This window comes from Pezoporus wallicus, unplaced genomic scaffold (genome assembly GCF_028554395.1).
Source record: "Pezoporus wallicus isolate ANWC-B61680 ecotype Strahan unplaced genomic scaffold, APGP_CSIRO_Pwel_v1 contig_7073, whole genome shotgun sequence".
NCBI classification, from domain to species: Eukaryota; Metazoa; Chordata; class Aves; order Psittaciformes; family Psittacidae; genus Pezoporus; species Pezoporus wallicus.
The window spans coordinates 3,354,152-3,370,085 of record NW_026641326.1 but is presented as its reverse complement, the minus strand read 5'-3'; the positions used below and the strand labels follow the sequence as shown (position 1 = coordinate 3,370,085).

Here is a 15,934-nt window from a genome sequence, read left to right as displayed (position 1 = left end):
ACTTCCTACATGTGATAACTGCACAACCTTAACTCTGCCCTTGGAGTATGTCTGTTTCTCACTGGATTGTTCGGGAACTTGTGTGGCGTAGCAAGAAGTCATCAGAAGTCTTCATCCGTGCAAATCACAGTTAAAGTTGTTGGCGGAGGTGCCAGCAAGGGTTAAATTACCTGTATGGGGATGAGGGGGCTGGGTAGGGTGAGTGGATTACATGTAGCTATCAAGTACTGGGAGGTGACTCTGTCAGCAAGATTTTACTGTTATAATGGGCATTGGCAGAAGGGAAAAAACCTCTGTGGCTTGTGAGTGAGTCCAGATCACTGAAGATTTAAAGCGCAAGACATGGTTATGCTTGCCTCCTGCTACACTAGGACTGTATCCTGCCATAAGCCACTAAAATAGGTTTGATGTTTAGGTATTTTTGCCTTATATTCAGCCATTGGTTAACTTGGTTCAGGCTGTCTTCACCCTCAGTCTGCAGCCCTGCTCGCCACACTCTCAGGCACAGCCCTGTGCAGCCCACAGACATCCCTCCTGCCTGTGCTGTTTCTTGCCTTGCGTTGAAGTTTGCTCTTCACTGGTGGGAGCTGTTAGCTTGGCTTAGTTACCAGTGAGAAACTGGGAAAGCACGGTGCAAAAATGTCTGCCCTGCAAGGCTAGTGCTCGTGCAGCTAGGAGTGGTGGAACCCTCTTCTGTCTTTACTCATCACTCACTACCCGTCCTTCCTCGGCTGTTCATTGCTCCCATCTCTTCCTGCAGCTGCTGCTGAGGAACCAGCCCTGCTTGGAAAGAGGCTCAGCAAAGACAGTAAGGGCTCGTCCTTGGCACGTTGACACCCAGCCCACCATGCCAGTGTTTCCACAGACCTAAAGAGCCAGAGGGGAAACTTGGGGCAGGACTGTCGTTTTCTGGGACACACCACTTTTTGCCACCTCGGGAGTTTTGCAGAACCACGGCTTGTGCTTTCGGTGGAATTGAAAGATCATGGAGGGATTGACCTGGAAGACCTCGGCCGCGCTATCTAAACGCCCTCGGCTCTGCTCGGGTTGGTGACCTGACCCAGAGCGTTAAGGAGATTCACAAAGGTGGCAGCCGAGGTTTCCGTGGCGGCGCAGCGGGCCCGTGCCCGAGGAAAGGGCGCGGAGCAGGAGCTCTCTCCTGCCCGCCCAGCCCTGCCGGGTGACTGCGACCGCAGCGGCTCAGCGGGGCGAGGCAGGGGTTTGGCCGTCCAGCCCCGCACGGAGCGGGCCCGCGCGTCCCCCACCGGTACCTGCCTCCCCTCACGCGGGCAGGACGGGGCCGCACGGCCGCGCTCTGCCCTGACGGGCTCCCGCCCACAGCAGGCCCCGGCGGCACCGCTGGCTTCGGCCTCGCTGCCCCGGGGACGGGCAGGCGACAAGCCCTCCGAGGGGGAAGGGAGGGGAAAGGAAGGGGCCACCCGCCACCGCCGGCTGAGAGGAGCCAGCCCTCCCGCTGCGATGGGGTACCCCTGCGGGGGGCAGCGCCTGCGGCGCTGAGGAGAAAGAGGGCGGGAGGCGGCCCGAAGGGGCTCCTGGCCGGGGGCGGCGCGGCGCGGGGGGCGCTCCCCACTCTCCTCCCCGCCGGGGCTGGCGGCGGGGCCGCCCCCATTGGCCGCGGTGCGGCGGTGAGCTCCGCCCGCCGGAGCGGCGCGGCGCGGGGAGGGAGAGAAGGGAGGAGGAGGGAGGGCGCCGGGCTGCGCTGCTAGTCTGGAGCGGAGCCTGGCAGCGGCAGGAGCGGCGGCGCGGGGGTGCGGAGCAGCCGGAGCCTGCTGGACGGAGGCAGCCCCGTCCCCCTCCCCCTCGCCTCTTTCTTTGTGCGCAGGGCAGGGGCGGCCCCGATCCATGGTCATGGGCGACAAGAAGAGCCCGACCAGGTGAGCGGGGGCGCGGGGGGCGCGGGGAGAGGCACCTAAGATGGAGGGAGCGCGGCGAGGGCCGCCCCTGGCCGCTCCGCACCCTGCCCCAGCGGCGACGGCGGGCCCGGCCCGGCTCGGCGCTGGCGCGGCGGGAGGGGATGGCGGTGGGTAGGCCCGTGGCTGGCAGTTCCGTGCGTGTGCTCTGCCGCGGGGGGGGCGGCGAGGGGCTCCCTAAGATGGAGGGAACGCTGGGAGGGGGGCGGTGAGCCCGCGCCAGCCGGGCAGGTACGCGGGGGGTCGGGGCGGAGGGGGGTTGCTTCAGGCGGGGAGGGAGCGAAGGAGGCTCCTAAGATGGAGGGAGCGTGGAAGGGCAGCGGGAGGAGCAGTGCCGGTGTTTCCCTGCCTGCCGCCGGTACCAGGGCTGGTGTGGTGAGAGAGCAGCCATGGCGGCTCCGCTCGCTCGCACTCCCGCTCCGCGCACTCGCTGCTCCCAGACAAAGGGAGGTTTAACAAGGTGGAGGAGGGAACGCGCCTCCCAGCCTTCAAACTCTCCCACCCTCTTTCCGAGGGGAGGGGGGCGGCCCCCGCCGCGGTGTAGGGGGCGCAGGGGGACGCGCCCGGCCCGACCCGGCTGGGTTCGGCCCGGCTCGGCTGGGCCCTCCCGCGGCGCGGGGCTGGGGGCGGAGCGCGGGGCCGCACCGCACCTCTCCGGGCGCCGGCCCCGGTAGGTGTTTGTCGGCTGTTCCCCGGCGCGGGGCGGGGGGAGCGGCGGTGAGAGCGGGCGCTGGGTTTCGGGGCTCTGTAACATGGTTTCTCATGTGTGTGTTTTCTTTCTCTCCTCCTCCTCTCCCTCCTCCCTCCGCCGCCTCTCTCCTCCTCCCCAAACACACACGTACACACACGCTTCCCCTCTCCCTCCCCCTCCTCAAGGCCGAAAAGGCAAGCCAAACCTGCAGCCGACGAAGGCTTTTGGGATTGTAGCGTGTGCACCTTCAGGAACAGCGCCGAAGCCTTCAAGTGCAGTATCTGCGATGTCAGGAAAGGCACCTCCACAAGGTACGTCCGCACCTTCCGACGCGGCTTTTGCTCCATGCTGGGCTGCGCCGACTTGTTGATTTTTTTTTTTTCCCCGTGTTCCCTGGATATCGGATGGTTGCATCCCCCCTTCCCCCGGTACGGCCCCTTCTGTCCCCGTTCAAAAGCTTGTGGATCTTAAAAATTCTCTTTCAAGCATTTAATTGGAACTGGAAGACATGTTCTGTGGATGTGTCAGCGACCTGAATCTTTTTGTTGTTCTGTGCGTTTTTTGTTGCTCATGTACTGAGGACGTTTTGGAGATCCTCAGCCAGCCAAAAACATTCTGACCGTGGTTTGGGGCACATGGTCTTCTGTGGTCTGGGTGGAGATTTACCTGTGTTTTCTACAGGAGTAGAAATGACTGAGAATTAGGGGATGAGAAAGGAAACGGCTGATGCTATGTGAACAACTCCCTTCCCGAGATGTTGATCTCTCAGTGTCTTTTGTCATCTGAAAGGGATCGGCTTTATGCTCGGTGTGGGAATGGTGCGGATTTCTGAAAGCTTTAGCTGTTGGGTCTCCCTGATTGCCTTGCACTGGGTAACTGTGGAAGTCTTTGTGAGATGGTGAAGCTGGTGTACAGTAATTTAATTAATTTAATCTAAATACCCCCCCCCTCCCCCCCCAACTCGCACTCTCGCAGTTAGTGGGTTCAGAAAGTTTGCCTAGAAATACCAGTTGGCGCTAAAACAGGCATGAGGTGCTCTGCTTATTCTTTCTTTTTCTGCTTTGTTCTACTTTTGATGACTTCTGATTTTGCTCCTGTTGTACCTTGTATATTTGAATTCCATTGCTCTGCCAAGGAAGTAGTCTTTTCCATTGTGAAAGGCATCATTTCCCTCCTTTGAGTGCAGTGGTGTATTGAGATGCTCTCATCAGCAGGCTGTTTGCATGACTTAGCTGTCTTGATGTGACTGACAAAGGAGGTGAAAGCGTGTTTGGTTGGTTATTGTTCACACTGTGCTTTAGACAATGTGAAGTGCCTACATTGTTAATGGAGAGCATGCTTTTGGTCCACTGAAACTCTCGAGTTACAGCAACAGAGAGCACTGTAGCCCTTTACTGTGTATTTTTAGGATGCGTGTTGGTTACAAGTATCTCTGCTTTTTACAGATTAAACAGAGGTCTTGAACTTAAGCATTTTAAATTGCATAGTTGTAACATTGAATAAGGTCGAGCTTTTGGGACAGTAGTGTTCTGTACTCATCTAGAGCTGATTCTTCACTTGTTTTGTTCAGTATTGTTGTCATGCAACTAAACCTTCACAGCACGCTTGATTTCTGTGGGTTTCTGTTTCCTTGGCTTCCCTGTGTGCTCAGGTGAAACACATTGATCCTGCAGTTGCCTGGTCTTTAACTGTGTGTGCTACTACAGCGCGTAGCCTTGCAGTCACGGCGAGCTCTCGCAGCGTGGTGTCAAGCATGTGCATGGGTGTTTGTAGGAGAGCCTTAATGAGATGTAGGAGCCCATATGGGTTGTATCTTGTAGCAGATTCAGTCATTTTCATTTGGCCACCATGCTGATGTTCATTTTGAGAGCTTTTTGAGCAGCTTTCTCTCCTATGCCTTTACTTTTTATTAATGGTAATTTTCAAACTGTTTGTTGAGGTAGTAGGATGTTTTGTCTGTAAAGGGCCATTAAGAGGGATAGCAGTTGATGATTTCAGGTTAAGAGCCTTACTTGCAGATGTGATCCTTTGGTCTAGAACATTGTACTTCTCTTTAGCTTTTAATGAACCCTTATGAATAGCTTCTAATTTTAATTCATTTAATTCATCAGCTTTCTATTCATATTTGCCGCTTTTTAAATTGCCTTTGTTTGGAGAATTTGAGAAAGTATTTAAAATATTCAATGGACCATCATGTCGTCTTGCATATTTGTATAATTTATGAATAAATATAACTGAAAGCAGGAGTGATTGAGCATTGTGAGGGACTGTCGTGTGTTGAGAAGACCTGGGAGGTCAGAGTTCTTTGTGGTATCTATTGCTCTGAGTGTTACAGTATGTGACGTACAAGTCGGTGCCGGGGAAATTCGTCAGAATTTTTTAGCTAAATGACTGATGTAAAGATACTTAACGAGTTATGATTGATAATTTATTACTTGAAATATAAGGTGTTTGTTGAGCTTGACTTTTAAGTTGCAATTTGACAAGTTGATGACACTTTTCCACATTTAAAAGCTGTGCTTCATTTAGGCTTACTTCAGTAACACTTATCAGAAATCTATCAAACTTCCTCTTTAAAAAGCTTAACAAAGTAGTGAAAGACAGACATAGACATGGTGGGGCAACCAGTTTTCATCAAATTACTGTGTGCAATTACAGTATGCCTAGTTTTTCATTAAGATATGATACGACCTACTCCCCCCACCCCTCCACTGTGAAGCCATTTATTTGCTGTAGAGTTTACTTTGGCTGATAAATATTCTCTGATTTGAGAGCTAGTTAGGACGTTGGCTAATTCACACTGTGTGTATTTTTTCAGACTCGATATAATCTGTTTGTGTGTAGGAGGGTTGGCTGGCAGCAGTTAGAAGTTTTACTTTGTCAGATCCAGCTATCCTCTTTCCCTAGGATCTCATAAAGAAGCTTCAAACACGTGAGCTTTAGAGTTGACCTGCCAAGTCAAAATCACTATAGATGTTAAACAGTTAAATTGCACCTGAATACGTTTTCAAAGGACTGTTTATAAATACTTCAGTTTGCTTTTAAATAAAAATTAGGTCAATTCCATCTCAAGAGAATTGGGAGCTGTGGTGCAAAGATTATGTTAAACCTGTAGTACTTGTTGAATACTGGGTTTGTTACAATATGTCACTTAACTCCCTTTCCTCAACTTTATTCTTGTAATTTTATGGTTAAACTTACTGCGCTCTCTTTAGGGCAAGTATGTTGTGCTTTTCTATGGTTTTCCTTTTGCGGGGATTATGGCAAAGATATAAGCTGTGTTCAACACAGCATTCAGTTGGGCAAGAAAGGTGATGTAACTGGCTAGCTTGGGAATGAGCAATGGTGATGTGCTTGCTACAGTGTACAATACTCTTATTCTTTCCCAGAGGTTTTTGTGTTGGTGTAGCAGTGCAGGCAGCTGGTGCTGGCCACCACTTCCACTTGAGTCCTGCAGCTCTTCTGGTGGTTTGCTCTCATGTGGCCCTACCCGCTCCTGCACACACGAGAAGGCTTGAATTAAAACTTCTACCAGGAAGCTTGCTTCACAGACGCGTGTTCCTTCCAGTATCCTTTATGTCTTCAAACACGGAATGAAAGTTTGCTTTGGATTTCCTAGGAATGTGAGGGCAGAATTTGGCCTTGTATTTCTGGTTACCGGGAGCTGTGCATTCCTATCTGAGGGTAGGAGATGGCTCCCTGTTTTCATTTGTTGTTTTTTTTTTTTGTTTGTTTTTTGGTTTTTTTTTTAAATGGTATTCTTGCTTCTCTTTCCCTTTGGTTCTCCAATGGTTTACATACCTTGTGTTCCTGTACACCTTGTAGCTTCTTCTCTCCTCCCAGGCACAGCCATGCAGAGTGTTTCTGCATGGGGTTGCTTTCAGACATCATTGTAAAGAAGAATATTTCCCCCTCACTCTTGATTTCACAGAGGTAGTTTCTATTATCTGAAGCTTTCCTTCTGGATAGATGGCAAGCAGTGTGATGTGGTGGAGCTTCTGTGATGTTAATTTTTCTCAACTTTAGGATAAGTGCTTTCCTTGTCTGAACTTCACATCCTCTATCATGAATGTGCCTTGATTATACAGAGGAATGCACTAAAAAATGTCAGTGGAAGATGTGAGAGCAGAAACTGGATGTCTGATGTGCAAATGAACAAAACAGTGGGACGCTGCAGCCCAAAATTAACAAGGTGTAGCATGTATGTCCTCTGCAAGGCATGCACTTAATAAGCATTTCTGTTGTATTTGTTGCTAATAGCTGTATGCTTAAAGTGCATGGTTTGGAGTTTGGATCAAGTGATTTGAACATAGGTTTCATTGTGGAGTGCTCATGGAGCATATGTCAGTAGTGCTTCACTCTTTTGCTACCCTTATTTTTGAGGGCAGGCAGAGCTGAAACTATTCGTCATAATTAAAAAGATATATTTTCTCTTGTGTAGGATAGTTGTCTCAGATGTTGTTCTCCTTCAGTTCTCCAGAAAGTTCCTTTGCATGTTTGAAAGATATAAGCTAGCACCGTGAAGGATGTAATCTACTCTCCATGTCACCATTGAAAAGTATCCTCTTGTTCTGCATCCAGGCTGGGCTGACCAGAATAGACACCAGATAGTCCTGCTATTCCTAGAATGACAAATCAGGCTCCTGATCTCTGTACAGCTAATATATGCGCTGCTGATTTGCCATGTATTTGCAGGACTGTTCTGAAAATGTGTATCTGTGGTGTAGGTTGAAAGCAAAGTGGTTTCATTCAGTTCTTTCAAGTTGGATAGCTTTCACCTGCATTAAGCAGGGGGGTTGTTATTCAGCATCATAGCTGGCCTTTAAGTGGGTTATTTTCTATAAAAATGGAGTATGTGACTCATCTGGAGAAAGCTGTTGTCGAGGGGACATTGGTGACTTTACTCTGGGATATTTGTTTTACTAATTGGCCATTCATATCTGTGTTTAAATCATCCGTATTTTTCCCATTGATTGCCGAAGTTAAATGGCTCTTGGATCAGGTGGAGCAAAACATTGTCTGTCCCAGCCTGGAGCTGTGCCAGTTCTCCGTGGAGCCTTCCACGTCCTGAGGATGTGTTCCCTTGGGTGATGGATGGGAACAGCATATTTCTGCCCAGATAGTTCTGTGTGCTAGAATACATGATACCTATATGCAAAATGTTTGCCCACATACAAGTGGTTCTTGAGACTTCTCTTGTCTCATACCAGCACTCCCTAAAAGTAAATCACCTGTTGCAGTCTGAATCTGTAGATGGAGGAGTACTTTTGCTGGGCAAACCTGGCAGGGCAAGAGGAACCTCTTGCAAACCTAACATTTTACAAGCAGACAATGCTGATGGCTCACAGCAAGCCCTGAATTCCGTGACTGTGGTTTGGCAATATACTAAATTTGACTTCATAACTTGTGTTGCTGGAACCCTGGGTGTCTTGGCCATGTGGCTAAGAGTATTGATCCTTTGACTAGATCAATATAAACTGACTGCTGGTAGAGATTCATGCTATGCTTGCCTTTTAACTAGCATAGTCTGTGAGACTCCATCTGAGGAGATGAAGTTCTTCAGCTTCAGATCAGCTGTTATCTGTCATCCTGATGCAAGCATTAGCTTGGCATAGGATCTGTGTCTTGTACTCTGGCTGTTTGAAAGAGAGTTGTGTCCTGATTTGCTCTTTGCTGGTGTTTGGCTCTGGTATTAATGATCTCATTACCATCACCCCAGGATTTCTCTTGGGTCTCAGCACCTCTGGGAAACCATTCTCAGCAGGGAGGATCCTCAGCATAAGCATGCAGCACCAAGGCAATACTGCTTTGCTATGGTTGTCAGGTTCGGGTACTTGAAATGCAGTAGGTGACAAACACAGTAGGTAGTGTGGTGGGTACTGTCACTCGCTTTGCTTCTACCACATTGTGTTCCTGAAGGTCCTATAAAGGAATAATGCCTCTACCTGTTAGGGTGCTTTTTTATTAGGTAAAAAAGATCCTGGGTAATGGTTGGACTTGATGATCTTGAAGGTCTTTTCCAACCTAGTTGATTCTATGATTCTGTGATTTTTTTTTTTTTTTTTTGTTAAAATAAATGGTAAAATCTTTAGCGTGGGTAAGGTGTGTTGTTATTTTTATGTAGATTACCCATTTGAGTTAAGTAATTGTGGGTGGTAGGGTTTAATATTAATCTTTGATTTCTCTTGGAGACTGTATAAAAATCTAACAGATAAGCTGTGACATGGAGCATGTTTATCACTGGTAATATGCAGTGTGGATATTATTCATATTTTTCTTCCTCCGTAGACTGCTTTTTTGGGAGATAGGAATCTAAACCAAAGTATGTATGTGCATGTAGGAGGAGAGGGCATGCAGCTTTCTATTATTGCCGTGACCAGACGTTGTGTCCACTGGGATACTGACCCCTTGCTCTCGGCAGGTCCTTGTGGGGAACTGGTAGGCAGAGGAATGCAGAGTGACTTTTCTCTGAATGCCTTTCTTAATTGCCCTGATTGTTTCATGATCCCATCATCTGGCTGTGGAAGGGCTGCTGCCTTTGCACCCTGATGTGGCTTTGTCTAGCAAGTAGAACCTTGCATGAAATGAAAATAAAGCATGCAGTGTTGCTTAGAGTAGTAGAGAGGAGGGAAGTGGTGGATGCAAAACGTAGTTCTCTGGGGCCACCCATGGCTCCTGCCAAAATGCATGGGACCAAAGACCCATGAGGGATGGGGAGTCAAGAAGTATTCTGTGGGCTAGATGGATTGTTTTGGCTGGATACATCCAGCTTTTGTGCTGCAGCTTGGCCATCCCTGCCATAACTCCAGGCTGGTTCGCTACTGATCATGAATCAGGTGTTCCTTGTACTCTGGCTGCTGCGAGACCTGCTTTGCATTGGCGAAGTGAATGAAATGGCTTTCTTGTTGGTAGGCTTGCTGTTCCTTGCTGTGGTGCTGCTCCTTTTCTTCCTGCTCCATTGGGCTTGAACACATCCTTCTGTGAGCAGACATGTCCTTCCACAGTCCCTTGGTGAGAAACACCAGAGTTGAAGGCATTTCTGGGGAGTCCTGTCGGCGTGCAGGAGCACAGCAGCAGGGCAAGAGTGCTTGCAGAGTGCTCGCTCCTGCGCTCTGATTGTCCTTTATTGTGTGCTTTTCTCCTTGTCTATGTAATTCTTCTTACAAGGAAACCCACTGACCTATTTTGTGGGATTTTGGGTGGTTCTGTAGGTCAGTGGGTTCCAGTCCCGTAATGTAGGTCACTCGCGAGGTGTGCTGGAGTTTCGTAATGCAGAGTTCTGACCTGAAATAAGATTCATACAAACTCGCTGTGACTGTGTCTGACAGCTGTACTTGGTATCTCTTTTTGCAGTAACCTCCTTCACAAGGTAAAAGTCTGAACATTCACAGAGGGAAGGAGTCTTACAGGAGGGTTTGTATTTATTTAAAGTGTGCATGTTTCAGACTGGTAAGGGCAAATTATTGTTATTGCTACTTCTGTTTATTAAGGACATGGCAAAAAAAAGCAGACCACAAATACTGAGTAACCTGTACATGTTACCCTAAGCAGATGTCCAGCATTACCCTATACCGTAGAAATAATATGGAAATACCTCCTTTACATTTATGAAATTCCTCTTAGAGCTGACACATGCTAAATATGTAGCTTTTTGTGCAGACAGATTTTCTTTACATCAACCAGAGCTCCTTTTGCTTTTTTGGTACATCTGGAGGTCCAACCAAATCTTTAACACTACTCTTCCCATAAGCCAGCAATTAATTAGGAACATGTTCTTTGTAGCAGATGCTAATTGGTACATCAACAGATTCACTGCCTGTTTAACATGGGAAAGATTGTAATTCTGAGTGGCTCAAATATAAATGAGAGGGCAAAGCATCACTTCTTTTTGCTGGCTTGATGAAGTTTTGTTTGAATGTTCGATAACTCTGAATCTTTAGTCGGGTGAATCTCTACTCATTTCTAAAATAAAAAACCCCGACAAAATAATAACAAAACCAAACCAAACTGGCTAAAGCTGGGTGTTGTTTTGATAGTATTTTATTATTGAAATGCTGCCTGTGTTGCTGACAGTTGAAAGTACACCCACAGCCAATATTCTGTTGAATAGCACTGGAAATATATGCGAAGAGGGGGTTGCAGGGATCTCAAGTATGAATTGTGAAACCAGGAGACTTGATTTTGAGCTGTATATGGCCTTATTTGAGATGCTGGTCTCCTGTAGTAACCCCCTATGATACAAGGATCAAAGTACTAAAAATTTGTAATGATATTCTTCACTGCAGAATCAACAGTCGAATTGATTTTTAACTTTGACTGATAAACATTTTGAAACATACATTTTATGGCAATTTGCTGAGAGCTGAAAAGTTCCATAGTTGGGTAAGCATGGTACATGTTCTACGTCAGTTACTATATGGTGGTGCAAGCTTCCATATTTACAATTTAGATAGGAATATGGACATGGCAACGTGGATAGCGGGAGTGAGTGTACCCTCAGCAAGTTTGTTGAGACACCAAGCTTTGCGGTGTGGTTGACATGCTGGAGGGATGGGATGGGATCCAGAGAGACCTTGACAGCCTGGAGAGGTAGGCCAGCGCAAACCTCATGAAGGTCAAAAAGGCCAAGTGCAAGGTGTCCTGCACATGGGTCAGGGCAATATGAAGCACAAATACAGGCTGAGCAGAGCAGAGAATGGATTAAGAGCAGCCCTGAGGAAGAAGGACTTGGTTGATGAGAAGCTCGGCGTGACCCAGCAGTGTACGCTTGCAGCCCAGAAGCCATCTGTGTCGGGCTGCAACAAAAGAAGCATGACCAGAAGATTGAGGGAGGAGATTGTCCCTCTCTGCTTCACTCTCCTGAGACCCCACTTGCACTCTCGTGTCCAGCTCTGGGCCCCCAGCATAAGGAGGATGTGAAGCTGTTAGAGCGAGGCCAAAGGAGGCTACAAAGGTGACAGACTGAGAAAGCTGGGGTTGTTCAGCCTGGAGAAGAGTCTCCAGGGTGATCTTAGAGCAGCCTTAAGGTACCTGGAGGGGCCTTTGAGAAACCTGGAGAGGGACTTTTCACAAGGTCCTGTAGTAACAGGACAAGGGGGAATGGCTTTAAACTGAAAGAAGGTTGATTTAGATCAGGTACTGGGAAGAAATTATTTACTGTTTAGATGGTGAGTCACTGAGGCAGGCTGCCCAGAGAAGCTGTGGCTGCCCCATCCCTGGCAGTGTTCAAGGCCAGGTTGGACAGGGCTTGGAGCAAGCTGCTCTAGTGGAAGGTGTCCCTGCCCATGGCAGGGGATTGGAACTGGATAAGCTTTAAGGTCCCTTCCAACCCAAAACGTCCTGTGATTCTATGTTCAGGAGTTCTAGAAACTTTAGTTTTGGGATCTTCCCTTACTGGTTGCCTTTAAATAAAATGAAAGCAAAACAAGTTGGTTTTGAATTCTGTTTAGGGCTAAACAAGGAATAAGTTTTACACATGTTTTCTGAACCAGATTCTTCTTCAGGATTTCAAAGTTACAATGCATTGCTTGCAACATGCAGAGGTGCTAAGTGAGACAAAATATCTTGCCTGAGATAAAGCTGCCTCCTTCAGATCTATATTGTTGAGTACAGACATGAGACTGATCATTTAGTTCAGGAAAAATACTTCAGATTATGATTTTTATGCACATGGAACTCTGTCCAGCTAATTCATGTGAAACTTCACATGGTTGAGCTGGGGAGGTGGGCAGAGGATGCAGAAGTACTAGAATTTGGTGACTTCAGCGATGTTGTGAAGTTGCTCAGAACGTGGTAAGCATTGAGCGTGGGTTACCCCCTGTGCCCAGTCCCAAATGTGCAGCATTTTTTTTAATGTTAAGGGGTACTTCTTTATTGAATAGGATTACTGCCTTTTATTTTTTTAATCTATGTACTGAGTAAGTACGTGGAATGATTTATATTTTCTTTTCCTTCTATTTCAGGTGTCAGTAGGGGTAGTGTGATGTTAGTGTGATTCGAGCCTGTGTAAAAGGGGCTGGAATTCACCCTTTCGCAAATCAGCTAGCTAAATATTCTCGAGTTTCTGTTTTTTAATCTCTGTGGTTGTATTCGCTGTCCATGTTTTAATTTGATAAATCTATGTATATGGCAAGTGTTTAATTCCCTTGTTTAATAAAAAAATTACAAAACCCATCTAGATTAGCAGAAGGACATAGGTCTTACTTGTCCTGGTTACACGAAGCATGCCTGTATGTTCAAGTTGTTGGAAACGTGTGCTTCTGCTGAAACATTTGGCTCCAATTATGTATGTTGGAGCTCTTATTCTGAAAGTGCTTTACTGTTTTTTCAGAAGTGGTACTGAGCACTTTCTCTTCCCGAGATGAGATTTCAATAAGAGAGGCAATACATTGATGGATGATGGCCCTGTGATGGAGTCAATCAGCCAGTGCAGTCATTTGTCTCCTGGGGATACAGGGTAGAGCACATCATTAGCAGGAGAAGGGGAGGCTTTCCTCTGTAATGCTAATAGGGCGAGGGAGCTCTGGTTTGTGCCTGTTTGCTGCTATTGCTCAGTTATTACAGGTGTCTTATGGAGAAACAAACCCATTTTCATTTGTTATCTGTAACAGTTGTGGGTATGGATCAATTTAACAAAAATATTTAACGATCTCTAGGAAATGCTTCCAGTATAGCCCTAGTACACCAGTTTGTAAACCTTTATCCCATAAAAGTGCTTGTCATAAAAATGGTGAATTACTTTGGGGAAATTGTGTGTTTTATTGTTTTTACACACAAGTAGCTTGACTTGTGTAGGAAAGACTGGCAGCTGCCCAGTGCCCATGTGGGATTCGAAGGATGGTGTGTCTTAATCAGAGGAGTGTGGAAAGTGAAGCCAAGTGGGTTGCAGAAGTTACTCTTAATAGCATCTGATGGCACTGGGTTTCTGTCAAAGCAAAAGGGAAAGCACACGGCAGTGATGGTGGGTGGCTTGTCTGAGGGATGGCTGGGTGGTGTGCTCTGACATGGCAGCAGTTAAAGGTAGCTTGATGTGCTCATCTAAGGAGGTGGGTGGTCATCATCCAGCTTTGCTCAGGGAGAATGAGTTAACCTGCAAGTGGCTTTTCCTCGATGGCTGCTTTCCTCCTTCCTGGGCTCTTGCCTCTCTGCGGAGGTGGTGTTGCCGTGGTCCCACTGGGAATAAGCATGGGCTTAGGGGTGGGCAGGAGCACTCCTGTTACAGAATACAGGGCTGCAAACCTTGTGTAAACGGTATCTCGGTGTCCAGAGATGTTTAATTCCCATGTGACACACAATGAAACTATAAATATTGGCAGAGAAGTGTTACTCTGCATGGCGGATGGGTATTTCTTACATACTCACCAGTACTGTGAGCTGGGGCACTGCTTGGTGTGGGGACTTTCCTTCCCTCCACCCTTTTAACTTGCTGTAAGTCACGGACTCTGTGCGGTGAGGTTACTCACATGCATAGGTTTACCTGTCTGTAAAGCAAATGTAGCAATAAGTCTCTACTACATATGGCTTATAGGAACAAATCATTGGAAAATACTTTGAAGTTCTGAAATGTCTTCTCAAAAACTACACGTGAAATCAGATTTAAACCAATGTTTATCTTCCTTTCTCTGAACTGTATATAAAATCACTTAAGAGCAAGAGCAGCAAGAAAGCAAATGATAACTGCTGGAAAAGTGTGGGGGGTAGACTTTGTGCACTTCATTTCACTGTCATGTACAGCGATGTGTTCGCTCCTAAAGCACCAGAGGAATGCAGAGCTGTGTGCTGTATGGCTACTAAAGGCATGGGATTGCTAAGAGTTGCACAATTTGATGTGGGCTAGCAGAGTAGGGAACATGTTTAACCATGGGTGTGGGAATACAGTACTCTGGCAGCAATTAAAAGTCATTAATTAGAAGTACTTATTACCGGAAATGACTCAAGTTAGTTGTAAGTTGCTTAACTTCTGAGGTCAAGAAGATGTAATGCATCTGAGACAAGCATTGTTAGTGTCCATAGGACTATGGGGCTATCCACAGGGATGGTACGTAATACCAGAGCTCTAACTGTGAAATTCTGAGGTTCATTAAATGACTTAGTGACAGTTTCACATCACCTCTGCACACTGGGATCACACATTTGCATTCAGAAGTTCAGACCCCTGAAGGGTTTGTTGAGGCTCCTTGGTTGCATTGGCTGGGAACGTACAGTTGTGTGCTGGAATTTACACTGCTCTTTTGAGAGTTACTATTATTCAACCAGCAAAGAAGTGATAGTGAAAGATGTATCATAAACAAAAGCTTTCCTGCCATATGAGAATAATGACATTTTTTTTCCAATCACAAATTAACCAGTTGATAGAAAAATCAACAATGGAAAGGGTGGGTGGAACATCATGCCTTTAAAGTGCATATCTCCTCTGTAAGTGCTTGGGAGATCACACCTTCATGTTCAGATTGTGCGTTTATAATGATGCGAGGACAGTCTCACCACTCGTGCCTGGAGAGGCATTACTTCTTCCAACAACCAGGCACATTGTGTAAGTAATGGAAAAAGCTCTGTAATATGGTACCTGTTACAGTTCTGTGCCAGTTCTCAGGGTTTTCCAAATGTGCAGGAAGAGTGAGGGATGACACCTGGCAGTAGTTGGGTTTTATTTACAGCTCTTGAGTTTTTCCCCCTCTTGCCATTTTGTTTTTGCATTGTAAGCCAGACTGACTTTCCCACTAGCACTCTGAATTAAAAGCTATGAAATTGCACAGTTATGTACTACACTTACTTGTTTTTAAAAGCCTGTCACAAGCATGGATGGTGTTTTTTTTTCTTCCCATGAAGGCATATAATGTAAGGAACAGGTTTACTTAGTCATGGGTGTGGGAATATAGATGCCGTGCAAAGAAATCAGTTTAATAACAGTTGGTTGCTTTATTTCGGAGTGTGCTAGCGTTTGCAAATCTGTCTTGATTCGACACGTAGCTGATACTTGTGGAGAATGTGACCTTTTTATTACTTGCATTGATTTTTCCCAGTGGTGTCCAGAGTTCTCAGAAATCAGTGCAGCACTTTGTCGTCAGCTGAAAGGGCTGGATCAGGCCTCCAAGACTGATGCATTGAGAAGAAAGGGAAAAAGTTGACATGAAACTTAACGCAGTCATCTTCTGTGATCTTGCGTTGTTCCAAGACTGTTTTTTTCCTAGCGAGATGTTTTTAATAGATAAGAAAGAATTGAGAAATAAGTTGTAAGTCCTAAATGAGACTCAGGGGAAGAACTTGGTGTGTGTTTGTGGAAGCAAAGGACTCCTCAGACAGCTTGTTGCTC

The 15,934-nt window shown here is 46.7% G+C and overlaps 1 protein-coding gene across 1 annotated transcript in view; it reads left to right on the top strand.

Annotated features, from left to right (window-relative positions):
• The first annotated feature begins 1,699 nt into the window (after positions 1-1,699).
• The window catches only part of RYBP (RING1 and YY1 binding protein), a 41,740-nt gene continuing 27,505 nt past the window's right edge, over positions 1,700-15,934 (top strand). Inside the window, exons 1-2 of the mRNA XM_057422913.1 lie at positions 1,700-1,895; positions 2,808-2,933. Coding sequence (XP_057278896.1) covers positions 1,864-1,895; positions 2,808-2,933 — 158 coding nt within the window. The 5' untranslated portion in view covers positions 1,700-1,863. The remainder of the gene's footprint in view (positions 1,896-2,807; positions 2,934-15,934) is intronic.